The 23179-nt window shown below is 32.7% G+C and overlaps 1 protein-coding gene across 32 annotated transcripts in view; it reads right to left on the bottom strand.

Annotated features, from left to right (window-relative positions):
• BCAS3 (BCAS3 microtubule associated cell migration factor) overlaps positions 1-23179 on the bottom strand; it is a 520381-nt gene that overhangs the window by 354381 nt on the left and 142821 nt on the right. For all 32 annotated transcript variants that reach the window (XM_088802094.1, XM_074320579.2, XM_074320576.2 and 29 more), the window contains exons 12-13: positions 21077-21247; positions 13574-13667 (exon numbers count right to left, since the gene is read on the bottom strand). In XM_088802094.1, coding sequence (XP_088658220.1) covers positions 13574-13667; positions 21077-21247 — 265 coding nt within the window. The remainder of the gene's footprint in view (positions 1-13573; positions 13668-21076; positions 21248-23179) is intronic.

Genomic DNA, 23179 nt, shown 5'->3' with positions numbered 1-23179 from the left:
TTTCAATGATTTATTATGCTTCTAATATGCCATATTTTCTTGGTGATCAGTGATCCTAATCATCTTTACATGTGTTAAGTGGCTATTTGTATAGTTTGTAACATGATTATTCAAATCTTTTGCTCATTTAAATTGTTTTATATAGACATATATTTTTTCCCTCCCAATGTATGGTATCCCATTGCATTTTCTTAGTATCTTTCCCTAGAGGTGTTTAAGTTTAATGGAGAACAATTTTATGGTTTGTGTTTTTGGTGTCCTGTCTAGATATAATGCTTACATTTTCTTTTTGAAGGTTTATAGTGTTAGCTTTTAAATTAAGTCTATGATCTATAGATGATGTATTATAGAATCATACACTTGAAACCTATATAATTTTATTAACTAATATCACCCCAATAAATTTAATAAAATTAAAAAAATAAATTAAGTCTATGATTGGTTTAGAGTTACTTTTTGGGTACAGTATTAAGTAAATGCTTATTTTTTCCTAAATGGATATCCCAGTTGTTCAAGCACTATTTGTTGAGACCACTATACTATCACTATTGAATTACTGGGCAGTTTCATCAAAAATCAAATGACCATAAGAGTTTGATTGATTTATGAATTCTACTCCTTCCATCTATGGCTATACTTACCCAAACTCTTCCTTTCTGGATTACTGTAGATTTAGAGTAAGTCATAAATTTAGGTAGTTTCAGTTTTCAAAATTTATTCCTCTTTTGCAAAATTTGACTTTCCATATAATTTTAGAATAAGCTTGTGTTGATTACTTTTGGTTTAAACATTCACTTTAAATAAAGCTAACCATTAGTGAATAATATTAACACAAAACACTAACAGAATATCAAGGCATAAAAGAGATCAAACATTTCTATGAAAATATGGGTTTCTACCATAATTGAATGATTTTTCTTACCCTATTATAATGTGAAATTACAATGTAGAGGGTTACTAGGACAGCAAAAATGTAAAATTTTTTAGATAAAGCAGGAGAATTGAAAAGATAAGGGAGTATGATTTAAGAAGATTAATTTGACTCATAACTTTATTCAGGAAATCAACATAACAATTTCTGAGTTTTATAACTCTAGGGCCTTAGAAACAATGTGCCCGATTTCAATTAACAGATATTAGAACGGAAACCCACAGACACTGAGAAATCTAAATTTAAAGGTCTAAAGATAAGTGTTAGTTTTTGTTATCTATTATTATGTATCAACACAATGCTACTGTTCTCAAAGAAAAATTATGTACGTACACAAGTACACACACACACACACACACACAACTAGTACTAAACGTCAAACAACCATTACTAAAAGTTCATAATAAAGTATATTTTGAAATGAGGTTAACAGAAATTTGGTACATAGAGAGAAGGGTTAAGAAAGTTAATATCATGAACAGCAGAAAACATGAAGAAGAAATGAAGAGGATATGATTCGGGAATTTGGAAATTTAGGAATTTCCAAAGGAACGACATTCGATGTACTTCAGAGTTGTGTTAAACAGAACTTTTAAATTTTCTGGGAGGAGCTTTTACAGGTGTGTATACACATAAAAATACACCAAGCTATATACTTAATAGTTGTACAATCTACATTATGCAAGCTACAGTTCAATAAAAATTAAGACAAACTAAATCAAAAACAAGGGTGAGAGAACAAGATTAGCAGTTTCATATTAGAGAGGGAAAAGACAAGATATTCAACGGAGGAACCAGAAAGTTAAAAGCCTACCACCATGGGGGCAGGACAATAAAACCTGAAAATACAGCAGTCAGAGAGGATGTATAAAACATACAGACACATCGGTACATAGTGAGGGGTCCAGAAAGAGGTCAGTCAGTCTCAGATGTGTAGGTTTGCCAAATGGGTAGTCCAAGCATCATGAATCATGTAACCCACAGTGTATATATGAAAACATAATGGATTCCTATCAGGGTTCTGGCAGCGGAGATCAGAAATTATGTAACAAAAAACGATTAGATGGAAGGTAAAATTGCTCTTCACTTATTAGTTTTATTTTGGGTATATTTGCAAATATAGCAAATATGAGCAGATTACAAAGTGTCTGCAAATTAGGTTTGACTATCTATCTGAACCATTTCAAAGCATAACCACTTAGTTATGTTTCAGAAAGAGGGTACATAAGAACAATTGCTAATGTATAACAAAGATCCCTGGGTAGGTAAGCATTCTTTGCACAACCACAGTATCGATATCTATATAAATATAATGGCCAATCTTAGCCCACCATAAAGATATAATTTGAACAAAAAGAGAGAGTAAAAATAACAACAAAAACCATAAAAAAAACTTCCCATGAAACAAAGGAACAAAGGGAAAACCAAAAGATTAGTTCATTTTTAATTAATCTTTTCTTCTGTACGGTTTGTACTTTAAAGATTTTGTTTAGATTATATTTATTAATTCTGCATACTATTAACATGGACTACTGTTTCTACACTTTTCTTTTCATCTTCCATTCCTCCACCGATTTCCTTCCCTGCCTACCATTAAGTATCCACCCTACTGAATGTAATATATGTCCTTTGAAATACATGTATCCTTGAGAAATATTTGGACTATTTTCAGAGTAATTTTCAAAATATTTAATGTATGGCAGGAATACAGACCAATCTGAATGAAGACAATGAAACAAGTCTGATGCTGGGGGAGGGCCCTAGCATCCTAGGGGAGAGGAAAGCGGAAGGGACAACAGATATTCTAGTACTTCACTGTTTTAGCAACCAGTAAAGTTGTCCTGATATGTAGAAGTTTAACTCAACCTTGGCTACTTTGCATGTGATGTTTTTGGCCACAGATATCTTTCTTTACCCTTTTCAAAATTTATGAGTTTATGATACTGCTGTTATAATTGTTGCATGTATTATAGATAGCTATAGTTTTATAGGTATAGCTGTGTACTTCACATCTTCATATAGTCTGCCATTCACATCTTTCATTCAGTATTAATTGAGCACCTTTGCTCAATTAACTAGGGGTAGTGAGGCAGTAGTGGTAGGGTAGGAGCAGGGTTCCTTCTTACTGATGGACACACAGGACCCAGCGCTGCATTAGGACATTCATGGGCCCTGGACATTTTTGCCTTCATGGTCTCCCTCTTCCATGAAAAAAATATTTAAAATTATATTTTATGACTACAGTTGTTGATTTTAAATGTATATTAAAGCATTCATTAACTTAAAAGTTTATATACTTTTTTGCTTTTAAAAGGAATGAACTATTTGGGTGGGAACCTCACACACTGTGGGCCCTAGGCTTGGTGCCTCCTGTACTGTATGGGAAGTCAAGCCTATAGAGGTCCCTGACACTCACACAGGCCCATCCAGTGCCACAATGAACACAGAGAAAGAGGACGAATCCCTCAGAGAGTAATTCGTTACATAAGCAAAACACATCACATCATTTTACAAGATGACGAAACACAACAGTAACAACAAACCTATAATAGAAATAACCCCTTCTCGGGGGGTGGGGGAGGAAGCAATAAACTCCTCATGCTGCCTTTGTGTTATTAGTGATATAATGTCAGTGATTGACAGTGATAAACTAGTACCTGTTAGAGGAAAACTCTGAAGCCACATTAATTCTGCAAATCTGTGAGGCATTATAAATGTTAACAAGACAAGGTATTTTTTTGACCACTTGCTGTGATCAATGGAAAAAACTCCGAGCATTTTTAAAAAAAGCTAACTTAAATTGTTTTAATGATTAACCCAAGACCACCATCACCTTTCAATATATAGCATTTAAGTAAGCAGAAAAATTTCAAGTCTGTTAAAGATGCAGTCAGCACCCAAAGGGGTACATGTTTAATCTATTTTACTAGAGACCCAACATTCATTTTCCTCTTATTAATGGATGGAAAAGCAATTTCCCTGCCAAGGAAGGATAATTATTTAAAATGTAGATGTGTTGCACTTCACAGCTTAGCTACTCAGCTGGCACAAATAACACCTCTGGAAAACAGATCAATTATTTACCAAATTAAAGACAACAGGTCTGTTTTAGAAAAGTCAGGCTTACTGCTGAGTCGAGAATCTCTTCCTTATGTTTCTAACTTCCAATTTAATTAATGAAAAATACTTATTTTTACTGATGTGAAAGGCAATATAATTAATAATATTCCAACCTAGTGTACTTAATTATATAAATATGATGCAATTTCCATAAGATACTTTTAATAAATATCTATTACATATCTCAATCTTAATCACATGTGATATGTGTCTGCATTTAATATAATTTGCCATTATGAATGACTCCCACAATTTAGGGAAGGAGACAATTCTTATTCAAACCACAAATTAGAAATAAGTTGGTTTTACTCAACAAATGACTAATTACATTGAATTAAAGCCTTATTTGTGCCCTGCCATAGTTTCTCCATGATTATAATAGAAAAAACAATTAATGTAATTTAATGTATACTTACTATGGACTATGTGAAATAAAATAAAAATGAAAGCTCACCTCTAGCAGAAAACATGTTGAAAGGATACTCTTGATGGATATAAATAAGTTAAAAACTAGGATGAGTGGTTTAATAATAATTAAAACAACAGCAAATATTTATTGAGGTCTATGTTTTAGATACCATAATTAGCCCACATTTCATTGATAAGGAAACTGAAAGTACTGAATGATCCAAGCAAATGAAGTAACTTGCCCAATTAAGTGGTAAGGGGGGGGGGGCAGGAAGGCATGACATTTTATGTAGGGTCAAGTAAGTCTTCTCAAAAGAATATTTAAGATGGGACTCAAGAGAGAAGTAAGAGTTAGCCAGGTAAAAGAGGATTCAAGGCAGAGGGAAAATGATATAAGGACCTGAAAAATTATCCAGTACGGCTAAATGTTGAAGGGAAAACGTAGGAAATCAGGTTGAAGCAGCAAACTTGTGGAAAGCTGTAATACTTATGCACAATACACTCAGAACAATAAGGAAGTTGTTGAAAGATGGAAGTATCATTAACATTCAACATTTCTTACCAAATATTTGAATATCTTAAAATGGAAGCAAATTCATATAGTAAGTATGATACAACAATCATGGCTAAACAGAATAACCTAGAACTGGGCTGTGATCAATAAGATTTTTTTTAAAAAAACTAAGAGTAATTGGTTCTCGAAAGTACTGTTATGGATTGAATGTTTGTGTAGCCTCAGATTCCTATAGTGAAATTCTAAAAACCCAGTGTGGCTATAATTGTAGATAGGGTCTCTAAGGAAATCATTAAGTGTAAATGAGGTCATAAGGGTTAGGACTGCTCTGATATTAATAGAATTTGCATCCTTATTAGAAAAGACACCACACTAGCTTCTTCTCTCTCTCCGTGCTCCCTCGCACCAAGGAAAGGCTGTGTGATGACATACTGAGATGGTGGTCACTTTGCTAGCCAGAAAGAAAGACCTCACTAGAAACCAAATCAGCCAGAACCTTTATTTTGGTCTTCCAGGATCCCAAATTTTCAGGAAATCAATTTCCATTGTTTAAGCCACCAAATCTACAGTGGTTTGTTATGAACCCAAACTGACTAATACATGTACACAGGTTATGGTCCAAACCCAGTGTCCCAGAGAACATTTTATATGTTCAAATGACCAGTGAAGAGGCGTCTGCATTAAATTTGTAAAATCTTAAGAAGCAGTTTTTCTTGCCCTACAAGAAAAACACACTGATAAACAACAAATTTAAAACTTTTAAAACGTCTATTTGAAAGTTCAGTATAAAAAAACCTAAATAAAACTCAGACATAATAGCAAGAGGGAGAGGGATCGACAATAGGTGAGGGTAAGGAGAAAGCAACAACCTTTTGATAAACTTCCACTAGCTCCATTTGAGCTGACACCACAGTTAGAATGCTGCCCCACAAAAGTGTAACTCTGTACCCAAATAATCAAAAGAATCAGATTAATAATGCCAAAAGCTGTGAACAAAGAAAGAGAGCTGACAGTTGCTGGGGGAAAAAAAAAAAAAGCCTGTCAAATTAAACTATCATACCTAGTTGAAATATTCCTCTATATTATGGGCAAAATACAGATATTCCCAAAGAGAAAATAGCAAAAAGAGGTCACCTTCATCGGAGAACCCAGAAATAGCCCATAGAAGTATGTCACTTGATAAAAGTGCAAATGGAATTCAGTGGAGGAAGGATCACATTTTGAAAAAATGATGAAGTAGCAATAGGCAAAAAAATAGAATAAAATAAACCATGACCTAAACCTGATATGCTATACAAAAAATAACCCAAAATGGATCATAGATTTAAATATAAAATGTAATACTAGAAAATTACACAGGAGAAAATCTTCAAGCCCCAGACTGGTGACTGTTTCTTAAGCAAGAACACAAAAACAAAATTGATAAAAGTTTGAAAAAAAAATCGGATTTGACAAAAAAATTAAAAAATTAGCTCTGCAAAGACCCTGTTTAAAAAGTTAAAAACAAACAAACAAACAAAAAAAAACTTCTCACAAGGAAGAAAGAGTTCTAAATCACGTATCTTACAGAGGACCTATGGCTAATATATATATAAAATAAAAAATGGTGAAAATACTAAATGCTGGCAAGGGTACAGACAAACCATGTATAGAGGATTAAAGGAAAGTATGAAAACAATATTCGCCAAGTAGAGCACACAAATAAAAAGATAATATTATAAAAAAAAGAAACAAATAGAAACTCTGGAGTTGAAAAGTTCAATAACTGAAATGAAAAATACGATAGAGGGGTTCAAGTAGCAGATTTGAACTGGCTGAAGAAATCAACTAAGAATACCCAGCTTGAGGGAAAAAAGATGAAGAAAGATTAACAGAGCCTCTAAGACCTGTGGGACACCAGTAAAAAAATGAATCTACAAGTGACAGGAGTCCCAAAGGAGAGAAGAGGGAAAAAGCAGCAGAAAAATGACAAAGATGGAGGGGGATGGGTGGAAAGGGGAAGGGAATTAAGAAGTACAAACTGGTAGTTACAAAATAGTCACAGGGATGTAAAGTACAGCATAGAGAATATAATCAATAATACTGTAATAACTATCTATAATGCCAGGTGGGTACTAGAGTTATTAGGGAGGATCACCTCATAAGTTATATAAATATCTAACCACTATGCTATACACCTGAAGCTGATATAATATTGAATGTCAAATATAATTTTAAAAATATTTTAATTAAAAACAAGAAGACTGTGAAGCCCTAAATTTGATGAAAAATATTTAGGGCAGTGAAACTATTCTATATGATAATACAATGGTGGATGCATATCAATATTATAATAACTTGTCCAAACCCACAGAATGTGAAACATCAAGGTGACCCTTAATGTAAACCAATGACGTTGGGTGATAATGATGAGCCAATATAGAGTCACGACTGTAACAAAACTACCACCAGAGAGTTACATGGGAGTTCTCTGTACTTCCCACTCAATTTTGTTGTGAACCTAAAACTGCTCAAAAAATAAAGCATACTAATTTTTTTAAGAGCCATAAAATAATGTTACTTATTGTGTACCTTAATAACTGAAAGCAACAAACAGACACCACCCATATTGACTCGGCCTAGATGTAAGCATGAAGGCCTCTCTAGCACTTCTAACCAAATCATAAATGTTACCATTAAAATATTTATTTTCATTCAGGACTCAGAGTCACAGCTAATAAACAAGAATGGGAAGGAGAAACTGAAAAACAAACTGAATGCAGCTGCTGAACTAAAAGTTTCACAACTCTATTTAATGACATCCGTTAATTTATTTTCTGAATAGATCCCATACAAGACCCCCCACTCAAACAACCTACATTTTCTCCTTTCCTTAATTCACTTTGCAATGTTATTCATCATGTACATTTTATACAGTTTTTAAAATTTCCCAGGATGTGGACAACAGGTCTGATTTGTTCTTGAATGCTAATATACAGAAGATTTTAATAATTCTGTCATCTAAATATGTGCCTCTCTAAAAAAAAAAAGATTAAGAAATTTATTCATATTCTTGAGTATAATAGTGATATACACAGGTAAAGTGGTTAGAGAAAGATCGGGGGTTTTTTGGGAAAATAACAACTTTTTGCAGGTTTCATTTTGTTTTTGTTTTAATAAACTTCCTTAAACTTATAAAAATATTTTTGCCCACACTACATTCCTCACGAAAAAGCCTTTAACCAAATAGAGCATTATTAGAAAATCAAAACAGTTAAAACTTATTGATATAAATAAATGTAGAAATATGTATGGATACATGTAAGGAAAACTGGAGGGTATTATTGGAGGATCTACAAGTCATATTTTGAAAAAGGCCCATTTAAATAAAAAATCATAAATACTGTGTGAAGGCTCACTTAAATTATAAACCTTTGTACAAAATATCAATTGAGTAAGATTCAGAAGCTAATAAAACTAATTCAGTCAGAGAACAGAAAACTGCCTCCTTTTATAACATAAGTAAATTTATAGAGGACTTATAAAAAGAGTGATAGAAAATACATAATTTGATCCCCCAAAAATATTTTTTTAAACTATAGCATAAATACTTAAATTGGAAAATAACAATTACTAAGTTATCCACGCATTTACAAATGGCATTGCAGCCTCTTGCCTCAAACATTACATATGTATGTATTTATATCTCAGTCCAGGACGGTTAGGATAAAACAAGAAATATGATACAGAAATCAGACAAGCAAAATGTCACCTAATGATAGGAGTTGGATAATAGTTGGCAGCCATAGCCTCTCTAAGAAGCTGTTCAGCTACTGATCAGCTAAAAAAAGAAAAAAACAAGGCTTTCAAATCAAAATCACTAAAAATTGAATATTTTATATACACATTTGTGCCATACTCAAGCAATAACAGTCATATTCTGAAGAGCAAAAATAATCAGAGCTGAACAGTAAATAACTAAGATGAACTGTAAGCAAATGCATTAAATCTCTGCCTACCAGATTCTAAAAAAAGATTTTGCAAACCAATTTTGTGAGTGGCTGTTGAGTTATGAACCCTCCATTTAATTCAAATATTTAAGCAGGTACAAAGCATTTATAAAATATTGCAGAAATGCTGACACATTGAAAAATATATCTACCACATAATAAACGGATCAGTCTGCTGTATAGACTCTGCTTCACACTCTATGTCAAATGTGCAATATTTTTCTTGCCTCTTTCATTCAACTCAGATTAATTTATATACCAGGCACTGAATCATTATTTCCTAGCTTATCATCTTTTAGGTTCCAGTTTAGAACTGACTTCCTCTTGAAGAAATTCCCCCAATAGTCAAAGACCAAGCTAATAGCCATCTCCTAGCAGGGTGTCCTTACTCCACAAAGAAATTTCCTTCCTTGTTTAAAGCCCCATCACACCCGCAGACTCCCTGGGTGGGGAATTATCTCTTGTTAACTGCATCACCGTGATTGAGCCAGGCAATGTGAATGGAGTCTCAAAGTGAAAGAGCCAGCTTCCAATGTGTTTAGCTGAAATAGGTGAAATTCTACTAAGGACCAATCATTTTGATAACGGGCTCTTAAACATTCTAGAGCCACGAACCTTTTCAACAATATGGCAAAGGCTAGAAACCTCTTTCCCAGAACAGTATTTTTTAAAGTCATAGTGCAGTACATAGGATTTTTAAACTGACATAGAGTAGAATATGTGCTTGTTAATATATCAAAATATAGGCTCTATCATAATTTTGAACCATAGCAATATTTAGAGAATAAAAAATAACATTTATACCATTACATAGAAATAAATAGAAACATAGAAATAAATAGAAACATAGAAACATAAATAACATAGAAATGATACTAAAATACCCATTATTTGTACTGCTCATAATCTTATGTATAAAGCTAGTATTTCGGTGGATTATTGTACATATTTGTAAGTGAAAGAAATGTTCATTAGAGATTGGAGAAAATAAAGATGCAATTTTTTTTCGTTTCTAAGTTCACATGCTCTCTGAATTCTATCCATGGACCTCTCAGATCTTGGAATCAGATTAAGAAGCCTTGATTTAGACTACAGAAGAAATGTAAGAGATCCTAAACCTTATAAAATAGTTCTCATAAAATGATCTTCCCTCCAAGAAATTATAAGATTCAAAATGAGACTGAATTAAAAATATGACAGAAGAATGTCAATTTATGTATTAAAATGTTACATATACACCAAAGGAACAATTCATGAAAGAAATAAAGATAAGCTGGACTTCATGAAAATACTTCTGATCTTCAAAAACACTTTGAAGAGAATGAGAAGACATGCCATATACTGGGATAAAATATTTACAAAACACATATCTGATATAGGACTGTTATCCAAAATATACAAAGAACTCTTAAAATTCAACAACAAAAATTGAACAAACAAACTTAAAATTGGACAAAAGATCTGAACAGACAACTCAACAAAGAAGATATACAGATGGCAAATAAACTACAGTATGAACGTACAATGGGATATTATTCAGTGCTAAAAAGAAATGAGCAAGCAAGTCATGAAAAGATATGGAGGGGACTTAAATGCATATTAGTAAGTGAAAGAAGCCAATGTGAAATGGCTTTATACTGTAAGACTCCAATATATGACATTGTGGGAAAACTGAAACTATGGAAACACTAAAAGGATCAGTGGTTGTCAGGGGTTGAAGGAGGCAGGGATGAACAGGCCGAGCGAAGGGGATTTTTAGGAGAGTAAAACTATTCTATATAGTACTATAAAAGTGGACACATGTCATTATATGTTTATCAAAACCCATAGACTATACACTAAGAGTGAACTCTAATGTAAACTAAAGCTCAGCGGTGAGCTAGGGAAACAAATACTTAAAGAAATGATTATTGCAAGATAAATTAGTTACACAACTAGTGTTCTATGAATGCAGAAAAGTAGGTATAAATATAAAAAATTTTAATCTTATAAAAAAACACAAATTGGGAGTTCAAACAGAAATAAAATGGTGACTGTAGATCAAAATTATGAAACCATAGGGGAAAAAAACCTGGTTTTCTAGAATTGCTAGACAATGATAGAGATCACTACAATATTCTTTAAGTTACACAAGATGTTCTTATTATAATGGAAAGTCATAGACAGGAAAAAATACAGCTTCCAGTGTCTGAAGCACTCTGACTATGGTAATATGAAATATACATTAATACAAAGGAGATTTGACATAACAGATAAAGTATCAAAATGAGTCATACTGGTTACTCCAAGTGGAGTGCTGTAAGGGGCATAACTTACAGACTGTTTCTTCAAATTTAACTTAATTCCCACAACATTCAGAGCACTCCAATAAATCTTTGTCTTCATTAATTAAATCAATGGTACTGATCAACAATCAGTACAAAAATCTTCCTCTCTAACAAAAATGGCTAATTAAGATATTAAAAGGAAGATTATTCAAAGTACTCTGTATTATTCTCTTACCATCACTCTTTATTTGAAAAGATGAAAAGAAGGAAAAGATGGGTCTTTCCATCAATTTTAAATGATGGGATAATTTCTGCAGAATAAGAGAAAGATGGCAGTCTCTTCAGACTTATCAACCAAAGAAATAAAATCTGAAAACATTGTAAATTTATGAAGACTCTTTTAGCTCTGAAAGCAAAAGACAATTTTATCTTTTATTCAGAAATAAAGTATTTTAAAACTAACTCCACTGGAGTGGAATTCCACCACCGGAAGTGTTAAACCAATTGCTAACTATGAAAATTGGTAACCCAAGGGAAAGGATTGAGCATTTACCCTGTCTTTTACATACAGGACAACTGTGGTACATTCCTGGTCAATGAAAGAAATATGTGTGTGTGTGTGTGTGTGTGTGTGTGTGTATGTATATATATATGTGTATATATGTGTATATATATATACACATATATACATACATATACATATGTATGTGTATATATGTACATATATATCTATATATATCTATATATGATCTCCAATGCAGAAAACACAACAGAATTAGAAAAACCACCATTCTATAGCCTTAAACAAAAGTATTAAGTAGAAGGTTGTTTAAGAAATGAGGCCAACTATGCAGACATTTGATGGGTTACTAACTTCTCCATATGATCAAAAATAGTATCATAAATAGCAAGACAATCTGATATAACGTGTCTCGTGCTGGAATGAAATGATGTAGACAGCAATACTTATGAAGTTAAAAAAAAACCATAGCCTGAATGTATTTAAAAGCCTTTTCAGGGAATAAAGAAAACATTATTATAATGAAAAAATATGACAAATCCATAATTTGCGTAAGATAATTGGTCTGGACACCACAAAAAAGAAAAGGAAGAAGTTATATGTTGGATTAAAAAGAACTAAAGAGACATAAAATGTAAGAACTGAACTTTAATTAGATCTATTTGAAGCAGCTAGACAACACATTTTTGACACAATTGGGGAATTTTAAGTTATGCCTTGGATATTGGATAATATAATGTGTTAATTTTCTGAACTAAAATATAATATTTCGTTATGTAGGAGAAAGTCCTTATTCTTAGGAAATGCATAGTTAATTTGCAGTGAGTGGAATGTTATGTTATATGTAACTTACATTTAAATGGTTATGCAAAATACATATGTATATATTATATATATATTTAACATATCATATTAAATTGTGAACACCTGTTTAATTGAGTAGGTGGTAAATGCGTCATTACTATACTATCTTTTAAATCTATTTTTATGTTTGAAACTTTTTATAGTAAAAATCTTGGAGAAAAAATGAAAAGTAATAGGGCATTCCACATTGCTATAACATATCTCCTTATCAAATAACTTAAAAACAACAAGGAAAACAAACCAAAAAAAAAAAAAAAAAAAAAACGCAAAAGGAAGAAATACAAGTAAACTAGTTTATAAAATGTTACAGAGTTAAAAAAAAACAAAACTTGAAGTTACAAAGAAAATGCCATTTGAATACATACGAGTAAATATGAAGTCTGGAATATTGAAGTTCTTGGCTTAATAATACTCGTAATACAGAAATGAATGAAACTCAAGAGCACTGTTTACCTACTGCTGCCATTCAATCCCCATGTTATTTAGAGTAAAACTAATGTTTCAAGGGTATCTCAGTGCAATATATACATGATGTGTTATAGAACTGTACACTTGAAACCGATATAACTTTACTAACCAGTGTCACCCCAATAAATAAAAACTAAAAAAAAAAAGGTATCTAAATTTTTACTATGAACTCATTCATTCAATACCCACTCACTGAAGACTTCTTACTTTTCTGATATACACTGACACATATAAGATGAGGATAAACGGGGTCAAATATATGGTGATGGAAGGAGAACTGACTCTGGGTGGTGAACACACAATGTGATATATAGATGATGTATTACAGAATTATGCACTTGAAACCTATGTAATTTTACTAACCATTGTCACCCCAATAAATTTTAATTAAAAAAAAAGATGAGCCAGATTCCATATTTCATATTTTCCATTTCTAAAAAAATCAATTGAAAAACTCATGATATAAATGGCAAAAAAAAAAAAAAGACATACCACTTGTATTAAAAGCCATACAGCACACTGGTTTTTCATGAGCAGGGAAGTGGGCCACGATCCCATCACTGTCAGAATCCTCACTCACAAGCACCTTTATAAAAAGAAAGCAAATGGTAGTTATCCTTTACTCACCAATTACTGAGCCTGAAGATATACACAGCTATACCTCAATGTCCCTGACCAAATAACCTGCTTCCACTATACTAGAAGATTATTCTTGTCACATACGGTGAGAATGGCACTTTGTGAAGGAGGAAAAGATATAATATGATCCCAGCAGAAAATCATATAAACTCTAAAAACAGTTGGTTAACTTGACTAGATGACAGAGACAATAATTTCTTGAAATGTGGGTTCACAAAAAACCAAAAAGCATAAAATCAGCTAGGTAGAGGAGTAAGAAACATATAGTTCATATTGTGTTATGACCTGCTGGAAAATTCTTGCTAATGATTGGAACAGAACAAGGAAAAACAACATAACAGGTTAAACACAGCCATTTATTAGAAGTAAAACTATCACACTCACCAAGCTCCAGACAAATGTAAGAGCGGCCTCCCCAAGCAAGGCCACTGTCTCCTATTATTGATACCCAAGTTCCAATTTCTTTTCATGAATATGCCTACGTGCTTATCACTTCATAGTCAGCTTTTACTCAATTTCCAGAGGCCCCCAATACGGGTATACTTCGTTTTATTGCGCTTTACAGATATTGTGCTTCACAGATATTGCAGGGTTTTTTATTGCTATTGTCATTGTTGTTTTACAAATTGAAGGTAAAACCCTCCATCAGCAAAAAGATTATAATTTGCTGAAGGCTCAGATCCTGGTTAGCAATTTTTAGCAATCAAGTATTTTCAAATTAAGGTATGGACATTGTTTTGTTAGACATAATGGTATTGCACACTCAATGGACTACAGTATAGTGTAAATATAACTTTTATATGCACTGGGAAACCAAAAAATTCCTGTGTCTTGCTTTATTTGCAATATTCGCTTTATTGTAATGTTCTGGAACCAAACCCACAATATCTCCCAGGTATGCCGGTAGTTATTTTTTAACATTCTGTCCAGTAACATACTTATTTTCTGGGGAACAGATTTGCTTACCTCTTCACCATAGCTGGGAGTCACTCCCCAATCATCAGTAAATTTAAACGCACAAATCACCCATTTTAAATATATAAGTAATGCTTAGTAAATGTATACAGTTGTGTAACCAGTAACACAGTCGAGATTTAGAATACTTCCATCTCCCTCAAAATTACTTCATAACTTTACAGTAGATCTCCAACCCCGAACCCCAAGCAATCTTTTTCGCTTTTTCTAAAAATATTCATATAAGTAGAATTACGCAATTTATCTTCTATTTTCTTTCACTTAATTTTTAGTTCTACCATGTGGTTTCGGGTATCATTCATTTCTTTACATTGCTGAGTTGTATGGAGGTATTATAGCATGTGGTTCACCTACCAATTCTTGGCAATTTGGATTATTTCCAGTTGATTGCTACTATGCCTAATACTGTTATGAATATCTGCATACACATCGTTTTGTGAACATGTCTTTATTTCTCTTGAGGAGATACCTAAAAGTGGATTTGCTCAGTACATGTATGCTAAACTTTTCAAGAAACTGAAAAACTGTTTTCCAAAGTAGCTATATCATTTTATATTTCCACCAGTAAAGTATGAGGTTTCCAATTTCTCCACATCCTTTCAACACTTTGTATTGTATGTTGTTTTAATTATGGGCACTCTACTGAAGACAGAAGTAGGATAGTCGCCCCGAACTGTGGGGACAGGGGGTGGGGAGTTATTACTGAATGAGAACAGAGGATGAAAAAGGTCTGAAAATGAATAATAGTGATGGTTGTACAACACTGTGAATGTACTTAATGTCACTGAACTGTAAACGCAAAAATGATTCAATGACAAATCTTATATTATACATATTTCACCACAATTGGGGGAAATATGCGTTATAAATTATGTGTCTCATCTTTTGTTTTCATTGCTCCATCTGACTTTCAAAAATGTTAGGTGAGAAAAACAACAAAAAGAAAATAAGTCTTACAGGAGCAGTCTCCAGGAATGTGTTTAAACAAGTTTGCTAAATATACTAAGGGTTTGCTTTAGGATATATGATATATTCACAGACTTGTATAACTATCACCACAATCAAATGCAGAACATCTTCATCGCCCAAAAGAAGCCCCATAACCATAAACAGTCATCCCCATTTCCCCATTCCCTCTAAATTGCCAGCCCTAGGCAACCAATAATCTATTATTCTCTTTTCATAGACTTGCCTATTCCGGACATAATCATATAATACGTGTTCTTTTGTGGCTGGCTTCTTTTACTTAGCATAATGTCTTCAAGATTCATCTATATTGTAGCATGAATCAGTGCTTCATTTCTTTTTATTGATAAATAATATTACATTGTATGTGTATACCACATTTTATTTATCCATCCATTTGATCAGCTGATGGACACTTGGGTTGCTCCTACTTTTTGGCTATTATGAATAATGCTGCTATGAACATCCATGTACAAGGTTTTACATGGACATATATTTTCATTATATGGGGATATATACCGAGGAGATAAATTACTGAGTCATACTGTAACTCTTTTCCAAAGCAGCTGAACAATTTTACATTCCCACCTGCAGCAAATAAGGGCTTACTGGCCATTGGTATAGCTTTACCGGAAAAAAAAAAAAGTCTATTAAAATGCTTTGCTCATTTAAAAATAAGTGTATTTATCCTTTTATTATTCAGTTGTAGGAGTTCTTTCTATATTCTAGATACTAGTCACTTATCAAAAATTGATTTCCAAATATTTTCTCCCCTTTAGCATGTTGTCTTTAAACTTTCTTGATGGTGCCTATGTAGCACATTTTAAAATTTTTGTGAAGCTCAATTTACTTCCCCACTTTTTAAAATTCAAGTTTTAAGTATTTCTAAAACATATGTTGATCATCACAACAGATGATGGCCTCAACTCATGAGAAGAATAATATATCTTTCTATTATTACCCATTCCGCTGTTTTTCTGAAGTCCCAAGCCTTTTGGTATAATTTCTTTAGAAAACTTCCTTGAGCCATTATTTACAAGTAGATCTGCTAGTGACAAATTTCTCTTAGTTTTCCTTTTTATAAGAATGTATTTATTTACCCTTCATTCCTGACGGCTATTTTCACTAGATAGGGAATTTAGGTCTAACTTTTTTTTATTTCACTATTTTAAAGACGTTGTACTACTCCCTTTATCTTTCATGGATTCTGATGAGAAATCTGCCTATTATGCATTACTGGAACGTAAACAGTACAGCCGCTCTGGAAAACAGTTCAGCACCTTCTGATAAAACTAAACGTGCACTTACAAAACTCATCAAATCACACTCTTGGGCATTTAAAATAGAAAAATGCAAACTTTACATAAATCACAATAAAACTCTTACAGAAATGCTCATAACAGCTTTATTCATGATAGCAAAATGCTAGAAACAACTTAAATGTCTTTCAGTAGGTAAATGGTTGAACAGATACATCCATACATAGGAATACAACAGAGGGATAAGAACGAATAAATTACAAACTAAATGAACTTCAAGGATATTATATTTAGTGTAAAATATCAATCTTAAAATGTTAAATACTATATGATTTCACTTATGTAACATTCTAGAAATAAAAAAATGATAGAGATGGGAAATAGATTAGTGGGTGTCAGGAGAAAGGGATGGGCATGAATACAAAGAGGAGTGTGTTAAACAAAGTTGTATCTTAATTGTAGTGGTGATTATCTTAATCTATACAAGGGATAAAATTTCATAGAACTATAGGCACCCATGTGCACACACAAATGAATGCAGGTAAAACAAATGGTGAGAGTTTAATAAAGTCTGTAGCCCAGTAACAGTAATGTGCTATTATCAATTTTCTGGTTTGGATATTGTACTACAACTGTATAAGATGTCAGGAAAGTTGGAGGAACCTGGGGGAAGGGAACGTGGATATATGTGCAACTTACTGCGGGTCTACAATTATTTCAAAATTAAAAGTTAAAAATGTAAAACTGCAAGCTTTTGAACTTCTCTAATTCTTCTAGGTGATAATAGTATCTCACTGTAGTTTTAACTTACCTTTCCCTTATAACAAGTGAAGTCATGGGTATAGGTTTTATAGCATTTGTATATATTTCTTCTGTGAAGTGTTTGTTTTTTGCCCATTTTTCTATTTTAACTTGATCTTATAAGATTCCCTTTCCTTTTGTATATGTTATAACCCTCTACTTCTTTCCAACACAATTAGTATTGAGTATTCTAGTTGATGGTATGAAGCCAGAAGCCATCCAGCAAAACGCACATTAATCTTGGTGCAAGCAAAACCTCACACCACTACATGGCTTTCTTTGCATCTTCTCTTCATGAGCTTCACAGATACTTTTGGAAAGAATTCTCTCCATGGCATTATCCCCTTGCATATAAGTGATACCAGAGGTATCCCAATACAATTGTCCTAAGATGTGTAATTGTAACTCACTACTTAACTAAGCAGCCTGAATGCCTACATATACATCGTAACAACTTCACTATATTAAAACAAAGCAAAGCACTTTAATTGATACAAGGTGGATAAGACTTCATCATATGAACAAAAAAAAAAAAAACAGACAAAACACCTCAGGAACCATTAAATTATTATGAATAACACTTGTACTCAGGGCAAGATAGCTCATATGTCATCATTCTGGAGCATTTTTCTTTGATTACAGCCACTGCCACATTGCTAACTTCAATTACATAAACGTGTAAAGGCAAATTATACCACTTAACTTAGCCTAGCCACGAAATGCTTTTAAATAAAAACATGAAAGTAACACAGATAAAAACGTACACAGTCAATCAAATCCATTCTTCCTTAATGCAGTTACCACACAATGATCCCATCACTATAAAATCAAACTGATCAAATTAGCATCAGAAAGATGGTATATCAAGTTTTATGCACTGCCACTGTAAACATGAAAATATCTTTATTAAAGGCACAATGGATTTAAACAGCAAAAGTGAACGTAATGTCAGCTTTAGCTCCTGAGATGTATATGGAAAAGGAAAAACATTACAGCTAAGGTCAAACATCAGTGGGAAATGGCTAAAAGTGGTAAATCTATCACATTAACTACCGCAGTCTTTTTAATACAATCCAGCATAACCTACAAACAGCCCTGTACTCCAACTGAACTATTTATCAGAGACAAAAATGTCTTCTTGACAAAAAACAGATTCGCATTAATAAAAGAAAGGAGGACAGTATTATACCTAAGAAATTTTGTTGCTTAAAAATATTCATAATTCTTTCAAAATGCACACAGCAACTTACCATTTATTGAATATAATTTTATTTCCTGCCTTATAATAGAATTTTTAAATCAAGTGAAAATTTTAGAATGTGTTATAGGTTATGCTCCCAACAAATAACAGAAAAGATAAAATTTCAAGTTGAAACTTTTTAACTATTTTTAAAATTTTTAAAACCTAGTATTTCTATGATTCTTATTTTCTAATAAACAACTTTACTCGTTTCAAGTGTTAACAATGCATTTATCACAGAAAAATTAACTTTTCCCACTCCACAATCTAGAGTCTCTTTCTATATTCTAAATCTGAGTATTCCGTTTTAAAATTATAACAAGTTACTAAAGAACTGGGTGAGGAGAGGGCCACCCCGCAGGCCACAATCGGAAACATAAGACCTACTGCTGTGCTTTTTATATAATTCACTTAAATTTCTCTTTTTTACATGTTCCTATAAATAAATATAATAAAAAAATGAGTTACATCTCTATTTCATCAAAGATAATAATAAGAGATATCATTTCCCATTTTCAAATGACCACAAATCTGTCTGTCAACAAATGCTAAATGTTTAACAGACTTACTTATACTCACCAAACTAGACAATGTTGAGGAGGGTTGTTAATACTCAGTAAATGTGGGTGGCCTTGGAGGTGAATTAATTAAGAATCAAAGGACAAAAGAAAATATTTTTACTTCAACAATCATAAAACACTAAAGGATTTATATATTTAATTCCAATTTAAAAAGAGAACATTTGTATGTGTCTATCAACTTGAGCTAATTAACACAACTAAAAAAAAAAAAAAAGAAAAAAGAAAGAAGTCATTACAGTCAACTGAAAAGTTTGCTAGCACTTCATTAAAAAGTTTTAAACAAGAATACAAGCCTGTAACATATTTGGTTAACCACAAAGTTAAGATGGGAGAGATGGAGAATTATTATTATTCTGATTTCAAATAAAATACAGCAGCTAAATTCAATAACCAAAATTTCAAAGATTTTATTGTCTTTTAATAGCAGTAGACTCTACATTATTTTTCAAATGCCACTGGATCTTGCTATAGGAATTAGTACATGAGTAGTGGCCAAATGTAATCATTCACCAAGATGCAGAACCATATAGACTGGAAGCAAATTTTCTCAAAAATAAATAAATAAATAAATACTTTAAAGGTTTCTAAACATTATGTTCTGAAAATAGAATTAAATATAAATTCTATGTACGATTAAAATAATTTCTGTTTCACAAGTGTTGCTCTACTATTATTCTAGTAATCAATTTTATATTTTTATAGCTGTGATCACAAACTATTACCTTCCTTACAGAAATGTATTAAAATTCAAGACTATGATAACAAAAGAAAATAATGTTTATGAGTGCATGAGGAAAAAACACAACCAAAATGGTTTCTTACTAACAAGACTTAAGTGCAAGCGTAAGGTATTTTTCCATGTTTATAATCAATCCTTCTAAATTTTTCTGAACATAGATTTTTAAAAGATCTGTTTTATCTGAAGATATAGGATTTTATAGTTAGCTATTTTATTATCATGTATATGTTCTAATATATACTTTGAGATTTTGTGTATTTTTTTATATTTACAAAGAAATATCTCTAATAAAATTTTATATTATTCACATTACTGTCACTTGCAACCATCATAGTTAAGTTTTTAATTCCTCAAATATGTAAGGTCTTGTTGATTACTTCTATAAGCGAGCCTCTACCCTAAAAACAAATTATTAATCTTCTGTTTAAGTTCTAACAAATACCATTTAAAGAAAAGAAAACAGTATTATGAACAGAACAGTATAAAGAGATGTACAGTTATTTATTTATGAAACATGTCCTAATGAAGAGATAACACAAGAATTCCTTAGAACCTCCATTTGACTATCAGGTATGATACATTAGTAAAATTTGAAATAACAGGTTTCAACATGTTACTCATCATTTTTTTTGGGGGGGGGGAATGTTCTAACCTGAAATAACTTATAATTTCTAGAATTCTAAATTAACAATCTCCAGGTCCAAGTACATTTTGGCTGATTTTGATCCCCAAATGTATTCTCAGTCAGCCCATCCTCTGCAGAAAATGGACATCACAGGCCTCGAAAGTTCTTACCTGGCCCTCTCCAACTGTTTCAGTGTCAATTACTGTGATGATTCCTGGGACCAAAGGACTCCGCCTTGAATTACTATGGATGGCAACGTCATCTTCTGTCACACCTGAAGGTAGTGTGCCTGTCAGCTGAGTCACCACTTTTCCAACCATTGTCAGGCCAGTTTTCAATGTCTATACAATGAAAGGTAAAATGTATGACTTCACATCAGTATTTGGACTCTAAATAGAAATAGGCATCTTGTTCATTCTTCTAACCATTAAATTCTTTATTCTTTTATAAGTATATATATAGCAGTGAACTACCACAGAAATTCACTCTGACTTTTCATATGATCTTAAATTATAGTTAGAAAATCAGTATTACTTTTAGTGAATGGTATCAGTCAGCATGGTGAGAATAATGCCATAGGTAAATAATTCAAGAGCTTTGTTTCACATTCAATACAACCAGATTTTTATAAAAATTATTTCTTTTTTCTCCTCTCCTTAATGCATATAACAAGATACATGACATAGTAAGAAGTAGAAACTATGTGATGTTCTATTTTTTGAAATATTATAAAACTAAATTTAAAACTATTTTTTAGCATGAAAAAACTATGACACTGGTAGAATCCCCATGTTTAAAAAAAACAAACAAACAAAAACACACGGCTGGCCTGGTGGCTCAGGCGGTTAGAGCTCCATGCTCCTAACTCCAAAGGCTGCCGGTTTGATTCCCACATGGGTCAGTGAGCTCTCAACCACAAGGTTGCCAGTTCAACTCTTTGAGTCCCGCAAGGGATGGTGGGCTCCACCCCCTGCAACTAAGATTGAACACGGCACCTTGAGCTGAGCTGCCTCCCAGATGGCTCAGTTGGTTGGAGCACTGGCTCTCAACCACAAGGTTGCCAGTTCAATTCCTCAAGTCCTGCAAGGGATGGTGGGCAGCGCCCCCTGCAACTAAGATTGAACACGGCACCTTGAGCTGAGCTGCCGCTGAGCTCCGGGATGGCTCAGTTGGTTGGAGCGCATCCTCTCAACCACAAGGTTGCCGGTTCGACTCCCGCAAGGGATGGTGGGCTGTGCTCCCTGCAACTAGCAACGGCAAGTGGACCTGGAGCTGAGCTGCGCCCTCCACAACTAAGACTGAAAGGACAACTTGACTTGGAAAAAAAAGTCCTGGAAGTACACACTGTTCTCCAATGAAGTCCTGTTTCCCTTCCCCAATAAAATCTTTAAAAAAAAAAAAAAAAAAAAAGTCTCTCCCCTTGGGACCTGGGATGGGCAGGGCATCTCCTATGGGTGCTCCTGGGGAGGAACCAGCACCCCACCACCCAAAACAAAAAAAACACGCTTCCAAAGATAATCTATAATATGTTATATAATATTGTACATCAACTTTTGGCATACAGTCTCCATCCAACATACTAATTACTAGATGACTGAAATATCACATAAAATTAGCTTAGAAGGTTCTTTTTACCTCTGGTAACAGAAAACAATTCAATGTTGTAATGCTTCTAATATACAACTTCAATTAAAGACAACTTAAGATATTTTATAATTACATTTCAGTTGCATTTCATTCAAAGAAAATAGATAAAAGTTACTCGTGTGTGAGTAATTTTTATGGGAATCTCATCTCATTATTCTCATATACATTAACAAGCAATAATGTTAAGGTGATGTTTTGTTTTCTCTGAAAGGGAAGAAAGCTAAAGCAAAAAGAAAATTACATGATGCATACACACTGAAAAAAGATCCAGTCATCAGAGCCAAAATTAAGTAGTCTAGATTGCATGGACATTACTTAAAATTATATGTCATAGACATACATTCAGAAATATTTTTTTCCAATCCTCATATTGTGAGAAAAGGTTTTTATTAAAATGCTTCAAATTAATTTTTAGTAAGGTGACTCTTAAAAATAATTATGGGAAAATAAATGTGATTTTAAAAACAATTAGATTGGAATTTTAAAAAGGAAACGTGTTTTCCAAAGAAGTTTTCCCTTAAAACACCGTATAACTAACACTAGTAACATATGCATTATTTTACTGTACCTATATTTTATGGAACCTTTACCATGAACTTGCGATGGGTTAAGGCTCTCAACATAAA

Source organism: Rhinolophus sinicus, chromosome 12 (genome assembly GCF_057876585.1).
Source record: "Rhinolophus sinicus isolate RSI-liver-muscle chromosome 12, RSI-T2T, whole genome shotgun sequence".
Classification (NCBI taxonomy): domain Eukaryota; kingdom Metazoa; phylum Chordata; class Mammalia; order Chiroptera; family Rhinolophidae; genus Rhinolophus; species Rhinolophus sinicus.
Note: the sequence above shows the minus strand (reverse complement) of the source record. Positions and strands in the feature narration are given on the sequence as shown.